Source organism: Scardinius erythrophthalmus (assembly GCF_964197995.2).
Source record: "Scardinius erythrophthalmus genome assembly, chromosome: 19".
NCBI lineage: Eukaryota > Metazoa > Chordata > Actinopteri > Cypriniformes > Leuciscidae > Scardinius > Scardinius erythrophthalmus.
This window is the reverse complement of record NC_138239.1, coordinates 36,593,478-36,610,279: the sequence shown is the minus strand read 5'-3', so window position 1 is coordinate 36,610,279 and position 16,802 is coordinate 36,593,478. Positions and strand designations below refer to the sequence as shown.

The following is a 16,802-nucleotide window of genomic DNA, read 5'->3' as shown; positions in this document are numbered from 1 at the left end:
TATGAGGCAAATACCTGTCTTTTTGTTTGTTTGTTTTTTTGCTTAATTGCATCTTAAAAATAGAAATAAAACAAATTATTAGTGATAATTGACACTTAAAGCTAAGAATGTAAAGAAACCTTAGACATTTTTTTAAAATTAATAGTTATTTTCCAGCACATTAGGGCCCCAAAAATCATAATTTTTTTGTCTGTTATTTTTAGTTTGCAGAATGACAAAGAGGAGACTATAGACTTTTCCTCTGCAGAAGCCTTGAAATCAATCAGGTGGGAAATTGCCACTTGCCTGCTAAAAAACACAGGAAAGAATTTTGGATTTGCATTTTGCAATGAGTCTATATTAACTCTATTAACTTACGACCTCTAGGGGTCAGCCGCAACAGGAAAAAGGATGAGAGTCACACTACCAGAGAGATGACGTGTAATATGGATTTTATTGACCATGAAGGGTTAGCGTCAGGGGCAGACAAGGCCAAAATAACAAACAAAACGATCTTCTTTTTATAATCTAAATGACCTTAAACAAAAGAAAAAAAAAATGAAAATACAGTTTAACTTACCTAACTCCCTTACCCATAACCAATGTGAAAAAGCAATACAAATAAAATTGCGTCTAACCCCCTACATCCCTTAATATGGTCACATCATATACAAGAATAATTACACGCTTATTTAAGAAGTATCAGGTTGACAAGTTAGAATCGTAATCCAAGGAGTAGTTAAACAGGCAATAGTCAGATATAGGAGATAACCAGAAGTAGTTACATTCAACAAACACTCAAAGTTTCACTAAACACTATCTCTAAACACTATCTCTTTGGGCACAACACTTCAATCACATTTTCACTAAACACTATCTCTCTGGCATGACACTCTTAATTAAATAATGGTGAAACGAACAAAGCTGAAGAGAAGCACAATTAAAAAGGTACGACCGCAAAGTACAAAGGCATAAAGCACAAAGTCAGCGAGGCTCAAAGGCAACCATGGTGTGTCAGGGGCGGTCCTTATATCCAGGTCAGGTGCATAGCTGGTCCAATCACAGTCTTCCACAGATTAACAAAGGCAACGCCCATCTGAAACACAGGCTTGTGTACACACAGAGAGAAGGCAAGCAGGACACACCCACACACAAGGACAATTGATACAAACACACAAAATATCTCAGGATCCTAACAATGTTTTCAAATTAAATGTGGTGTTTAATATCACACTCTACTGTATTTTCTATTCTGGAATCATTGTTAGAAGACCAGATGGACCTTTTTTTGTGTGTAAAACATAATTGATTTCAAGATATTTGCATTGCAATTATTAATTTACTGTAAGAGTAATTACTAAATATGTATATTAATATGTATAGATACGCTGTGATGTGTGCTCATGGTGGTTTCACTGCAACTGCGCAAACAAAACAGTGAAAGTCAAGAGCTTCATCTTCACCTAGGAAAGAAATCGAAACTGTAAATAGACTGTAAATAGTTCATTTTAGTTAAGTGTTTAGTGTAATTTTGTTATTGTTATTCAGTGCATAGAATGTAAATAGAGATTAATTTGTTTTTGTTCAACTACTTTGTTCTAAATTCTTAAATGGATAGGTAACCCAAAAATGAAAATTGTCATAATTTAGACCATCTTAATGAAGTTAAATGCTTTTGTCACCCCACAATCTCCAAACCAAGATGTGACAGCGGCAGTAGTGTGGTGAGTGACCTTATACACCTGTGCTGGAGAGGGGAGTGTGTGTGTGTGTGTGTGTGTGTGTGTGTGTGTGTGTGTGTGATGTTACAGCGGCAGTAGTGTGGTGAGTCTATGACCTTATACACCTGTGCTGGAGAGGGGAGTGTGTGTGAGAGAGAGATATATGGAGAGTGAGTGTGTGTGTGTGTGTGTGTGTGTGTGTGTGTGTGTGTGTGTGTGTGATGTTACAGCGGCAGTAGTGTGGTGAGTCTATGACCTTATACACCTGTGCTGGAGAGGGGAGTGTGTGTGAGAGAGAGATATATGGAGAGTGAGTGTGTGTGTGTGTGTGTGTGTGTGTGTGTGTGTGTGTGTGTGTGGTCTCCAAACCAAGATGTGTCAGTGGCAGTAGTGTGGTGAGTCTATGACCTTATACAACTGTGCTGGAGAGGGGACTGTGATTTCACCGGCCCGTATTTTAATGCTGTGAAAATCTTTTTAGCAGTTTTTTTTTATTTAAAAAAAGGGCATCTGACCGCAAAGCAATTGCCTCAGCTATTTTAATTTTACATCCATAAGCTATGTAAGATGTAAAATTGAAAGAATGAATGAAACAAATAATGCTTTTTGGGGCCCTAATGTGCTGGAAAATAACTAATTAAAAAAAATGTCTAAGGTTTCTTTACATTCTTAGCTTTAAGTGTCAATTATCACTAATAATTTGTTTTTGTTTTTCTATTTTTAAGATGCAATTAAGCAAAAAAATATATATAATATGTATTTGATGAACTCTGTACCGTAATACTGCCTGATGAACGTTACTGTGGACTCGTTCATTCTGGGCTGCGTTCAGCCCCGACAAAACGTTGCACACCGTTTTGAACTTGAACGTGCCCCTGGTGTCTGTGAACTGCACGCTCTCTCAGTTTAACTTCGTTCAATAGGGTGCCAGATTTCTATAGAGCCTTCCAGGCGAAAACCCGCCTAAAACAAACCGTAAACAGGCGTTAATATGTAGCGGAAAAAAACACCCAATCTGGCAACACCAGCCAGTGTCTCACCGCCGTATGCGTCATCAAAACAAAAAGCCGCATGTGGGCGACAAAGCAGCGTTTATATACTGTCTATGCAAAGCTGCGTTTATAATCTGTCTATGCAGCGAGGAGGCGTCGTATGATCATTTAAAAGAGTTTTATAAAGGTCGGTGAGAATTGGGAAAAATCTTACATTTCTGTGCAAACTTTGAACGGAAAAGAAAATCCGCACTTGTTGAGCCTGCCTGGTATTTTCCAGGATTCCAGTATTCCTTTTTAGTATACTGAAATGGAAAATTATTAAAATTGAAAAACATTTGCACCTTAGGACTACTGAACTGTTTTTCTTTTGATAATTCCTAATTTAAAAAGACCATTCAAGCAGCACGTTTTTAATAATTGCTGTCTGTGGTTCTATGGGCAGTGGAAATATTTTGAGGGGAAAAATAGCTCGTAGCAACTTATGGAAAAAAGAACTATATGAACTAGTTCATTTTTGGAACTGTGAACAGTTCAAAATTTTGAAGTATGAACTATGAACTGAACTAGTTCATTTTAAAATTTGTGAACTGAACTTTGAAATAGTTCATGTAAGTGAACTTTCCCAACACTCACGTGACCGCGTGGCGGTGAGATTGCCTACACTTTTTCACTCTTCCTCTCAGTCTCACCGCAGCGCATACATTTCAGGCAAGGCGTAAACAAGCTTACTGTTTCCTGATCATCCGGGGCGGTACGTACCCATAGTGGTACCCATACGTGAAAAGTTAAATCCATCCATTTTATGAAAACATCAAAAATCATTTACATTTTCTTAATGGAACATCAATGTAATCAGCATGACCTGTCCACAGATACATTTCCACACAGGTGAGTCTTACAGATACAGTTTAAGTAATCGCTTACATTTTAATTTTGTGTTTTTCTACATGCCGATGTCTCACTTCCTGGGCCATTTTGCTTTTGTAATAACATGATTGTCCATTAATTTTTATGTAATTCAAAATACATTTTATGGTTTAATGAATTTGCGTTCAGATCGCCATTCGTGCTAGAACAGTAACGATGTTGAAAAAATCTTCCTTTTAAAAACAATTGTTTTTATATAGTATTGCATATTATATAGTATTTTATATTGTTTTTAATAGTTCAAATTTTGTATTCGAATATTTATCTTACATCATAAGCGGGAGTTTCAAAGAGTTGGTTTTCAAAGAGTTGGCACAAGTACAGGAATACTGACTGTAAATAATGTAGTGCAGTGCGATGATATTTGCTAGTTTAGGCCATTTTTTGCCAGTTTGCTCTTACATTTATGCTCAAAACTTTGCCATGTAAAGATCTGGCAGGTAATAAAAGTATTGGGTTATTAACTATGTGGTTTTACTGAGACACATTGAAGCTGTGATACCACCACAACCTTACCTCATATCTAGGATTTGGTCTTTTAGGTTAAGAATTAAAAGTTGGTAAAATTAGATTTTCATGCACATGGGTCAATATCTTGATTTCCTGAAAATAATGTTAATTCATTTAGCATAAATATTCTAAATTCCATTCATGTTTTGTTTCAGTTAATTTAAGATGCAAAGATCACAGTCATCTGAAGCCAGCTCGTCAATGGATCCTCCACTTAACTTTAGTGGACACACTGATCCTGGGTTTAGGTAAACACTTTAAGCCATTTATCTTGTTACATCTGTTGAAACTAAGAAGATTTTTCATCATTAATGCTGTAAAAAGGGACTAAAGTGACTGCATTTAATGTATTTCAGACGTTATTAGTTAAAAAATTTTAATTAACATCCCACATGTGAATGTGCACTTGCTGTAAGTCTCCAACAGCAAAATACATAATAGTGGAATAATTCAGTCACCTGAATCAGTTCATTACAAAAGTAATGAATAAGAGTGTGTGAATTACATTCACATGTTGTGTTCATCTGAATGCACAGACCGGACCCTCCAGACCCCAGCTGTGTGTCCATGAAGAGTGACTGGTCAATGGATCCTATAGTTAATTTTAGTGGACACACTGATCCTGTGTTTAGGTAAACACTTCACTAAACATCTATTGATTCTTCATGAGGTCTGTGATGAAATTAAAAATTATTATTTTATTTTGGACGTTGTGAAATGCCAGGAAAATAAACCCGGTAGCAAATGCAATCATTGGGGTGAAGGGAATCATATATATACAGTACTTTATCATCCCTAATGCATTATGCATGTCTTCTTTGACTCCCAAACTAGTTTTGTGTTGAGCACTAAAAAAACTGTCATCTATAATAAGTCACACTGAGGTCCATCCCACATAGCAACACTAGGCTTGTTTGAGATGAGCAAAATCTGTGCAGAACCGATCACCAGTGATCACCGGTTAGAAATGTGTCCGAGTGTGGTCCGCAAGGTGGCCGTGTCGGGTTCTGCAGTTTCTCTCCACCGACTGCGCTGATAAAAGCACGAAACGACTTGCTGACGACACAGCTTAATGCTCATTGGTTTAAACAAGCGTGATGTATTGTTCTCTTTTAAAATGTTTGATTTTAAAACTGTGATATATATATATATATATTTATATAAACATGTCTGTAATTAAAGTAAAAATGATTGATAAAAGATGTCTTTCGAATGGAAATAAATAACAGTACTTTGGGTGTCTCGTTCATTATATTTATTTTCATATAAAAGCACAGAACTTAAATTATATTCAGTTTATTAGCAACACCGTGCACAAGCGTGAATCCCGCGATATCCGCCTTTGATCTCACAGGTGTCAGATCCTCTGCGAGAAGAGAGAACTGTCCATCTTGCCTGCGCTTTTTTTTTTACTCCTCCCCTCAGTGCAAGGCCCCCTACATTTCAGGCGAGACAAGGCTCATCTCAAACAAGCCTATTGTGTAGGCTGAGATCTGGCCCACATCTGGCACATGTAAAATGATGATCTGGCCCATGCAGCGCGGAATGACGGCCCTTGGGGGCCCGCTCCTGTTTGTCAGATTTAGGCCACAACCAGGCCATAGCAATGCCAGATGTCACCCAACAGCAAAGAAATATAGGGGTTTAACTATTTTAGTTGTGCTCTTAACTCTTATTATATCTTTGTCTTTTTTGGCTGGTGTGACAGTGTGTTTGTCAAACACATTTGTAGCAGCAAAGAAAGCTAAAGTGAAATGAGATCAGATGATGATGGTTACCTGTTGATGGTTTTATAATCATCATGATATAGTCTGATTCACTGACATCATTTGAATCTAACAACTTTGTTGTGCCATTAATACATCTACATTATAAACCCTATGTATGAAGGTAATATGATGTCATAAAGAATCGCATGCTCATGGTAAGATTTGTGAAAGTGTGCATAAGTTTGCAAGCATAAATTAAATTTGCATGCGCAAGAGAAGATTTGTAAAGGTGTAAAAAAGGTGCCTTTCAAGTGTAAGAAAAAACTATTTGCATCATTTTACTGTTATTTGTAAGTGTAATTCATGTATTGTGAAGCTGCAGCTTCATGCTGACGCAAAATAAATAGGATCTGTATTCCTCTGACTCTCGATTTACTCTTATCTGATTGGTTCAATAAACACGTCAGTCGCCAGAACACATCTTTATTTTCATTTAGCTCAGAAACGTTATTGTTGCCGAACTGGTACTTTTAATGCACACATACATGTTAAATAAATAAATGAATAAATCATGATTGGTTAATAAGGTGTGCACCATTAGGCTGCCTATATCGGTTCATACTGAATTTCAAGCTGGTGTGTAAAGAAAGAAAATGTCTGTGTATTCAGTGCATGTATCCTGCTCGTCATCATCATCCTCCTCATCAAGCCATATCAGTTTGTAATGTTGATGCTAGTATCTGCACTACTGCATGCATAATTTCACCTGGCAATTAATCATGGGTGGTTCCAGAAATATTATTTTACTAAAATGAGTTATAATACTATTTTTTCCCTTTAACATGTATTTTAAAGGGATAGTTCACCCAAAAATGAAAATTCTGTCATCATTTACTCACCCTCAAGTTGTTTCAAACCTGTATGAATTTCTTTTTTCTGCTGAACACAAAAGAAGATATTTTGAAAAATGTCTGTAATCAAACAGTTGATGGACTCCACTGACTTCCATAGTAGGAAAAAAAAAACTATGGAAGTCAGTGGGGTCCATCAACTGTTTGGTTACAGACATTTTTCAAAATATCTTCTTTTGTGTTCAGCAGAAAAAAGAAATTCATACAGGTTTGAAACAACTTGAGGGTGAGTAAATGATGACAGAATTTTCATTTTTGGGTGAACTATCCCTTTAAGGGCATCTTTAAATTATGCACCATTTATCACCTGCAATGCCATCAAGTAATCACTAGATGGCTGTATAGCCCTATATATGACCATATCAAGATGCTGTGTATTGCCTGGTTGCTTGGTTTTTATTCAGACATAAATAGTTACTTTTTGTCAAAGTTGAATTTATGTTGATTTAGTATAAGTTTTTCATTACAGTCAAATTTGGACACAGAGAAAGCATTTTGTTATTCATACTAGCTACATTAAAATAGCTTGATCAGTCACACGAAAGCAATCAGAATCAATATTGACAGTGCGACCAAGACAATATTTCAAAATATAATTGAGTGTTAAATACCATAAACAGAGACATGAAGTGAAAAACACTGTATCAGAATGATATTATTACATAAAGAATGGGTATTAAATGTTTTGATTGTAAAGTCTAACATCAGCTCAGTGGTGTAACAGATTATATAATATCCAAAATTTAAATCCAATAACGTTAACACCAGCTCGAAATTCATTATGAATGTCACTCTGCCTTAGTATGAGTGTCACACCATGAAATGTAAACAGAAAAAACAAGCAATACATTGACACTAGAAACCTTTTATAATGTGTCATAGATTTTTTCCTAAACCTTTCTATCTGGGTTGTCTCCAATCGACATTCCCGTTCTATTCTATACGTCTATCTGGTTTGTCTCCAATCGACATTCCCAGGGTTGTCTCCAATCGAAATTCCCTAACGTAATCTACCTCTTTAATCTAACTCACCTGCTGCGCAGCAGAAATTGACAGACAGACTTCAGCAAATGTCCATGAGTTCTTTATTTACGGCCGGGAGAGTACTCGAGGAATTCTCAGAGAATCTCACCCAAGCAGAAGAATACATCAGGTTTTATAGGACAAAAACAGACACATCAAAATAAAAATCAGCGTGACTAACATGTCACTTTCTATCAATATGATTGGTTCAATTGGTAAAGCAAGCCCCTCCTTTCTTTACTCTCTGTTACTGGCATAAGCAAAATCATCAAAAAAAAAAAACATTGTAAAGGGTTAACAGTCAGTTGATTACTCAATATATATCATGACATAATGCAGGCAAAAAACAGAACGTTTTGGTGACACTGTGTTTAACCTTTATCAAAAGGTTAGTAAGACCTGACCTAAAAGAAGAAGTAAAATTTAGTTTGTTATATTGTTAGACCTAGAAGAGGAAGTCAGTTAAAAGTTTGTCATAATGTTAGAAAAGTTTAACTGGTTGAATTCAAGTTAGAAGTTTAACTAATTAGTTTACTATCTTATTTATTAAAAATCCACCACAGATTCCCCTCTCTGGTCGTAATTTCCACGACCAATATCTGGATTGTTTAATGTGGAAGAATATTATGGTATTGGTTCTCTGATCGGCCGCTCGGCCACAACTGTATTTGGCTGATCGGGTGCACCAAGAATATTACGGTATTAGCTCTCTGATCGCTCGATCGGGCGCAACTGCATTCTGTAGGTCGAGGGCAACTGCAATCTGTCCGGGTGCAACCGCTCATAATGGGGTTCTTCTTCTTCCATAATATCTTCTCTCCCAATGCCTCCCCAGACAATGCTCCTGATAAATCTCCCCAGACAAGCTCGGATACATTTCATCAAACGTCCAATCATAATTACTGCAATGAGCAATGCAGCAATTACTGGTAACAAGAGCTTAAGTATGGGTCCGAAGATATTACCAAAAGCATTGCGGAAGGCATCAGCAATCCAATCTAATCCCCATTCCATTGCTCTATTCTTTGCCTGTTCATCCTGCCACAAATTATTCCGCACCTTTGTCATATCGTCTAGCACAGTGGTTCTCAAACTTTTTACACCAAGTACCACCTCAGAAAATATTTGGATCTCCAAGTACCACCATAATGACCAATATGAAAATACAGTAGCGTAGTAGGCCTAACTATTCAGCTACAGTTATGCACAGCTCAAAAATGAGGCAGCTTAATTTCTAATAAGAATATTTATTATTGTCAGCCACTTTAAACATTGTAAAAACACAGTTTGAACATTAACACTGCACTGTGCTGCTTACATACAGGTAAATTAAAAAACTTAAATAATGATTCAATTCACTGTATTGCACCTAAAAGTAAAATAAAAACTGTAGCCTACTGTACTTAAAATATTAAGTAAAAAAAAGTACTGTACTTAAAAAAAAAAAAAACACAGGCTGTGTATTCATATTTAACCTTTTTAAACGTACATTTAAAATATTCTGGCTGACCCCTGTGAGTTTTTCAAGGCGATCATTATTTAGAACTGATCACTTTATTGTTTCCATGGTGACGCGTCATTGCTTGCGCCGCGCTGAATGACACCGCGCTGAATGACTAATGATCTGCTTTTATTTCTTTTTTTTTTATTCAAAATATTCACAAATTTGTTAGCTATGGCATGAAATATTTGATATTCCGATTGTCAAATATATGCAAGTGGAAGTGTTAAATGTTGTTTAAACACCTTTATAACGATCGCGTTAGTTGAGCTATGCGTCATGTTAGTTTGTTCAGAGAATCCGATCTGTTGGATTTACAGCACGTAAATTCATCCACTTCTCCCGAAATACATTTAAGTAAGGGGCCGGTGAACTGGGAGAAGAATAGAGTAAACTTTAAAGTTTCTTAAACAATGTGTACTTACACAATCTGATATAAAACGTGTCGTCTAATTATAATGGAAATGATTATTATTTCCGCTTCCATAGACATCAGTGTGTATTTTACAAATTCTAAATGTATTGTTTTTGTAGTTCTTATGTGAATTTAAATGTCTGAAACCTAAAATAAACATTATGTGGTTAAAAACACTGAATAATTGTGATATTTGACAGCGCCTGAGTGGCGCGCGTCCGTCTATGGCTCAGCGCCAGCGAACTGCGAAAGCACATTTGATTTTGAATTTAGTTGATCACGTGATGCACTGGCCGTTCTACTCACACCGGTGTAATCGTATTGTACGCTCCAGGGACCAGCCAAGACTGATCACACAATAGACAATAAAAGATCACACCGGTTTGATCATACGTGCGAAATTCAGTGATTCCTCTGCGTACCACTAGACGGAGCCTGTACCACACTTTGAGAACCACTGGTCTAGCACCTTTGAGATGGTACCCCCATCCGCATCATAAGCTGGAAATGAAAGTACAACATTCTTTTCCAATTTTAACATAAACTCCCCCCTCGTCCGCAAGAACTGTATCCAATACCATTCTGTTTTCCAGAGTCATTTGTCTGAGGGCCCCCACTTCATTTTTCAATAGTTCTAAAGCCAATTGGGTGTTGTTTGCAAATCGGTATAATTCATAATGGATTCTTTTAATCCAGTTCATTGAGTCAGTTACAGCATTATGGATCAGGAAAGCCTTCCAGAACTGAGATGTTCTGGCAATTACACGGCTTTCTTCAGGGATGTCAGAAATGTCATGTCTCCACCAAGTGTCATCATCCTTTTTCTTCAAGGCCCTTGTTCCTCTTTTTTTCGTTCCCACATAGCCAACTCTAATTCTTGCTCTTGCAGACCTTCTTTTTCCCCTTGGTAGAGAGAGAGAGAATCGGTGGCGGGATAGTTACATTATCACATTCAGGGGGAAAACCCTTACGAAAAATGTTCTTTTCTTCCGTTTTCCCAGCAACGTGAGACAGAATACACTTCAATTGGTGACCCTCTACTGGCTCTGGCAACAGAGGATACGGATACGTGGCAGAAAAGGAGGCATGAGCACAAACATAACAATCTTTGTTATGTGCAAGTTTTTTAGCTGTGTAATTAGCATACTTCCAGAACAAATTTAACCCATAGTGATTTTTGTCGGTGTCAGATGAGTAGTCATGATGAACAGGCACTTTTCTTTTCTTTCTATCCTGAACACTTCCTGGAGGAAATTCAAACAGAAACAGCAACATGATTAAAAACAACACACTTATGAATACACCAACACATATTCTATACTTAAACATTCTGTCAGACCACATTCGCTTCCAGGTGCACTGGTCGTCCCGTTGGCCCCACAGATGTCTGAAACGTTCCATTTTCACCTTGATGACTCTTTGCGAGCCGTAGCAAGGTCTTTCCTTCGTAGGTAGAGGAGGTACGTCACTAGTACGCCCTTTTTCCCCTACTTTCCACTAGATGGGTGTTGGTGGGGCTTACAGTGTGATACGTGAACCCAGGTGTCACGCTCGGGCAACCTCGATTGCTGTATTTGTTGTTAGAATGATTTCATACGGACCCAGCCACCTCAGGTTGTTCCACGCCTTACGTCTGTGATCCTTGATCCAGACCCACTGTCCTGGCTTGTAAGAGTGCTGCGGCTCTGTTCCTGGAACCGGTAAGGCAGCTTTGACTTGTGAATTAATTGTTTTAATAGTTCTTGTTAGGGACAGTATATACTTTCTCATTTGTTCGTCTACCCCTGCCAAACCCTCCTGGGGAGGAGGTTCAATTCCTACTCTCATGGGCCGACCTGTAAGAATTTCATGTGGGCTGAGGGTTGTTCTTGCCCCTTTTCGGGCTCTCATGGCCATTAAAACTATGGGCAAGGCTTGAACCCACGTCATTCCAGTTTCGGTCATTACTTTACACAATTTATTCTTTATCGTCTGGTTAGCTTTCTCTACAGTTCCGGCACATTGTGGTCTATAGGAGCAATGTCTTCTCAAATTTATTCGTAGTCCCCTTGACAATTCAGTTTATCTTTATTTACAAAATGAGTTTCATTGTCACTAGACAATTTCTCAGGTACTCCCCATCTGGGAATTACCTCTCTTACTAGAGCTTTTGCTACAGCCGCAGCATTAGCTTTTCTACTTGGGAAACAATCAACCCACTTTGAAAACATACGGTATCAACAATCACAAGACAATATTTATACCCTTGGCATGGTGTCAACTCAATGAGATCCATCTGTAGATGCTGGAAAGGAAGATCGGTGTGGGGTGGGCAGAGTAAATAGTTTTTTTACTCTGTCTTCCCACATTATTCGCAGCGCAAATATGGCAATTTCGGCAGAATCTTTCTGCCACTGATGTAAATCCTGGAGCCACCCAGGATGTACTCATCAGATCATTCATAGCCAATTTTGAGGCATGGTCTAGCCCGTGAGCCCAATTTGCACAATTAGGATACAGTTGTTTAGGTAGAAATGGTTTGTTTGTTTTGGTATCTTTCCAGACACCTTTGTCGTCTTTTACACCCCTCTCTAACCAGATTTTTAATTCCCGGGTTAGTACTCAATCTCTGAATATCGCTTAATGTTGGTGGTAATTGGGTGCTATTGGTAGAAAGGGATGCAAAACCTATAAAGTCAGTCAGTCTACATCCAGTCAGCGCTGTGTTTTTTGCTACAGATTCAGCAAAATTATTTCCTTCTGATACACCGGTTCTCATATGTGCTGTACATTTGTAAATAGCAATTTCTTTTGGCATTAACAAATTCTCAAGCAATTTATCAATCAATTTTGAATGTGCCACCGGTTTCCCGTTAGCAGTGAGGAAACCTCGATTTTTCCAAACTGCCCCATGGTCATGACATACACCGAATGCATAACGTGAGTCTGTATATATATTGACTGAGTGACCCCTGGCCAATTCACATGCGCGTGCGAGTGCTGCAAGTTCTGCTGCTTGAGCCGAATGATTCTGTGGCAAACATTCGGTCTCAACTATCTCAAATTTTGTGCAAATAGCATATGCAGTTGAAAGCAATCCTGTATGTGGATTTCTGAGACACAATTCGTCCACATAATAAACCAATTCAGGATTTGGTAATGGTGTATCTAATAAATCAAGCCCTGGTTTTGTCATTATTTCTACTACCTGCGTGCAGTCATGGGGTTCCCCATCTTCCTCAGTTGGCAGCAGCGTAGACGGATTTAATATGGTGCACCTTTTCAATGTGACATTTGACATTGTGAGCAGGACATTTTGCCAATGCAGTGAACGTGCAGCAGTGAGGTGAGCTGTCCTTAACTGCATTAACAAAGCATGTACTGGCTGGGGAATATACACTGTTAACTGATGGAAAGCCACCAAATCTGAACATGCCAATACTGCTTCGACTGTGACATTCCCTGTGCAACAGTGTCTAATCTTTTCGAATAATATGCAACTGGACATCGACGGTCACCGTGAGGTTGTGTTAGGATGGCAGACATGAACCCTTTTTTCTCAGACACAAATAATTCAAACACTTTTGTATAATCAGCCAACCCTAGGCTAGGCACGGTGGTAAGTAATAACTTTAGTCTCTCAAATGCAACTTGACGTTCATCTGTCCAGGTAACTGGATCAGTAATTTTTTTAACCTAATGTGCTCCCATGAGGAGAGGGTTCGATATCTCAGCATAATTTTGGATCCATGGCCTACAGTATCCCGTTACCCCTAGGAATGACATCATTTGTGATTTTGTAATTGGTTTCAGAATTTTTCGGATCACCTCAATTCGATCTAGGCCTAAAGCTCAGCCATTTGCTGAGATAAGGTGGCCAAGATATCTCACTTCCTCTTTTACTAACTGCAACTTATTTTTAGACACTTTATGTCCATTTTGTGACAAGAAATTCAACAATGCATATGTGTCACATTCACAGGAGGCTTTGTCTGGAGAACAGATCAATAGATCATCAACATACTGAATTAATGTACTCCCCTTTGGTGGGACGAAACTTTCCAAATTTCTAGAAAGTTCTTCTGTGAATTAGAGGTCTGCACTCCCGCGGGAGTCCCGCGGGACCCGCGGGTCGCGACGCAAAACAGTGCAGCGCGGGACAAATTTTGAAAGGTCATTGCGGGCGCGGGCGGGATGATCCGGTGCACTTGCGGGTGCGGGCGGGAGGGATGATACGCTGCACTCCCGCAAATTAAATATTAGTGTAAAGTAAAATATATAAATGGTTAAAGTAGCGTTCATAATTTGTACTTGTGAGAGAGATTCTGTTTGTCAGCAATAAAAACGTTTTAAGCAATCTAAACTTGTGGATGTTGTCGTTTGGGGTAGAGGGGGGCGTAATCTCGCGCACACTTGTTTAGAGACAAATCCTTCCCGCTGCTCCATGTTCGAATACTTCATTCAAGTTCAAAATAGACATCATGGACGAGGAACAGACTCAGAGCACCTCAGATATAGCCCTAAGCGCTTCAGATGTAAGTACTAATATAAAGAAAGGCACATTTACTACAAAAAAATCACGAAACCTCAAATCAGACATTTGGCAGTCTTTTTCGGTTGTGCACGATGGAGAGGGGAATCAACTACCTTTTGCCTGCTGCGATAAATGCCAAAAGGTGTTAACATACAACGGACACAAATCTGGAACATCAGGCCTGAAGCGTCATGTATGTACAGTCTTGAAAGGACAAAGATTGTTGGAGTTTAGAGGAAACACGCCGAAAGTGTCAAGTGCTCTAAAGGCGAAGACAATAGACAAATGTGTGGACTTTGTTTCTGCTGACCTCCGTCCATATGACAGCATTGCTGGTGAGGGATTCATTCAGTTGACACAACATTTGGTAGACACGGCAACCACAATAGGCAGATATGATGTGAGAGATATTCTGCCTCATCCAACAACTGTGTCACGCCATGTAGATGACAGGGCACACAGATTTAGAAGGGCTGTTGTCGATGACATGACTGAGACAATTATTAAATATGGATGTGCTGTGACAACTGATATTTGGACAGAGACATACCGCAAAACCTCTTTCCTGTCAGCCACCATACATTACGTCGATTCAGACTACAATTTAGAATCTCGAGTGCTATTTTCTGCCCCATTTGATGAATGCACTCCAAAGACAGGTGAAAATATTCGTGCTTTATTATTTCAGAACTTAAGAGTCTTTGGAATTGATTGTTCGCTTTTGGGAAAAAAATGTGTTTTTGTCACGGATAGAGGAGCTAACATGGTGGCCTCCTTACGTGGGTTCACTAGACTGAATTGTAGTGCCCATGTACTGAATTCAGTTCTCGCACATGCTCTCTCACCTGCTGTGATGAGCCAAGTCCCCGAAGCGGCCCAGCTTATCACCAACGTGAAGAAACTGGTCAGCTATTTTAAACATTCTGGCCTGCAAGTCAAGCTGGGGAAGTCTCTCAAACAGTCAGTGGAGACACGATGGAATTCGACTGTGGACATGCTGGATTCTGTCTCACAGCAGTATGATGAGGTCACAACAATACTGCTGGAAAATAAGCAGTATGACAAAGTAGGCTGCATCAATAAACACACTCTTGAATCCCTGGTGGCGTTTCTCAAACCCTTCAAAGACGAATGACCTGGAGTCGGACAATACGGCATTAAGTGCGGCACTTGTTCTGCCTTGGTCCGTGAAGCTAAGAGAGCATTGCGAAGTGGCCAAGGTTGACCCCCTACTCAATGTTATCGCATCTGCTTGTGTACAACGTCTAGACGAACTGTTGTCACCGAGTAGCCTTGCTCCAAATGGAATTAACATGCTCTATAAAATAGTAACATTTCTGACTCCCAAACTGCGTCAGCTTAAGATAGTCGATGAAAATGAAAGAAAATATGTGACTGAAGCTGTGAAAGAGCAGATTGAGGACTTGGGGTTTGATGTCCAAGCTGAGGAAAATTCTGAGCCACCTCCACCTAAAAAGGTGACATTTCGTGATTTTGAAGAATGGGAAGATGTAGGTGCTACGTGTACTGACTCGCAGAAGTCTTTAGATTCCGAGATAGAGGCGTATTTGAAAGTAAAACTGGATGGATCCGAATCACACCAACCCAAAGATATCCTCCCGTGGTGGAAGAAACATTGCTTTGAATTTCCCAAACTTTCCAAACTGGCACGCCATGTACTATGTGTCCCAGCCTCCAGCGCACCGTCCGAACGGGCTTTCAGCATTTGTGGTCGCATACTGGAGCAAAGACGCAGTGTGCTGAAGCCCTCATCAGTAAACAACCTACTTTTCCTTCATGGTTATTCAAAGAACCCGATAGCCTAAGCAGCAGCTGATTCTTTTACCTTTATTTTTATCATTTTCATTTATGCTGGTAGCGACCTGCTGAGTTTTTATTTTTATTATTATTATTAAAAGGTAAGCCCAGGCTATTTTCAGTTTAACACCTGTACTCAAAGCCCAAATAGTTTTTTAGTCTCAATGTTTTACGAATGTTCATGGCTAGCCTATATTGTGACCAGAACGTTATCTAATATAATTATATATATTAGATAGATAATAATATTTCCTAATCGAACAGATTTTATATTTTTGTTTTTGGTTACGGTTCGCCTAGGCTACTATTGTGAATATTATGCTGTTCGTAATACGGGACCGTTTCGTGTTTTGTATGTTTTTAAATGTTTTTATGTTTAAATGTTTTAAATGTTATTTTGTTTTTCAAATGTTCGTGTAGGCCATGCCTGTTTTTAAGTTAGACTACATAATTAAGCCTATTGGAATCTGGGACGATTGTGTATCTTTGTTGGCGTTGGTTACTGAGGCCTATTTAATGTTTTGTATGGTCATATGCAGGCTTACCAATAAATATGTTACCAAGTAAGGAATTATGTGTGCACGCATTTTTTTTTTTTTTTACAAGACCTTTCGTGAGACAGAAAGTGAACATCCATCCTGCCCAGGGGCAGTTCTAAGGTCATTGGATATTCGGGTCTTCAGCCCAAACTAAAATTGGGTATTTTTATTTAAAGGAATTAATTAATATAAACGCGATTTTAAGGGGATTAAGATAAAAAAGAATGGCTTAAGTTGTGTT

The 16,802-nt window shown here is 38.7% G+C and overlaps 1 protein-coding gene across 1 annotated transcript in view; it reads left to right on the top strand.

Annotated features, from left to right (window-relative positions):
- Positions 1–3,436: 3,436 nt before the first annotated feature.
- LOC308707724 (NACHT, LRR and PYD domains-containing protein 3-like) overlaps positions 3,437–16,802 on the top strand; it is a 40,012-nt gene continuing 26,646 nt past the window's right edge. Inside the window, exons 1-2 of the mRNA XM_081394337.1 lie at positions 3,437–3,583; positions 4,288–4,380. Coding sequence (XP_081250463.1) covers positions 4,298–4,380 — 83 coding nt within the window. The 5' untranslated portion in view covers positions 3,437–3,583; positions 4,288–4,297. The remainder of the gene's footprint in view (positions 3,584–4,287; positions 4,381–16,802) is intronic.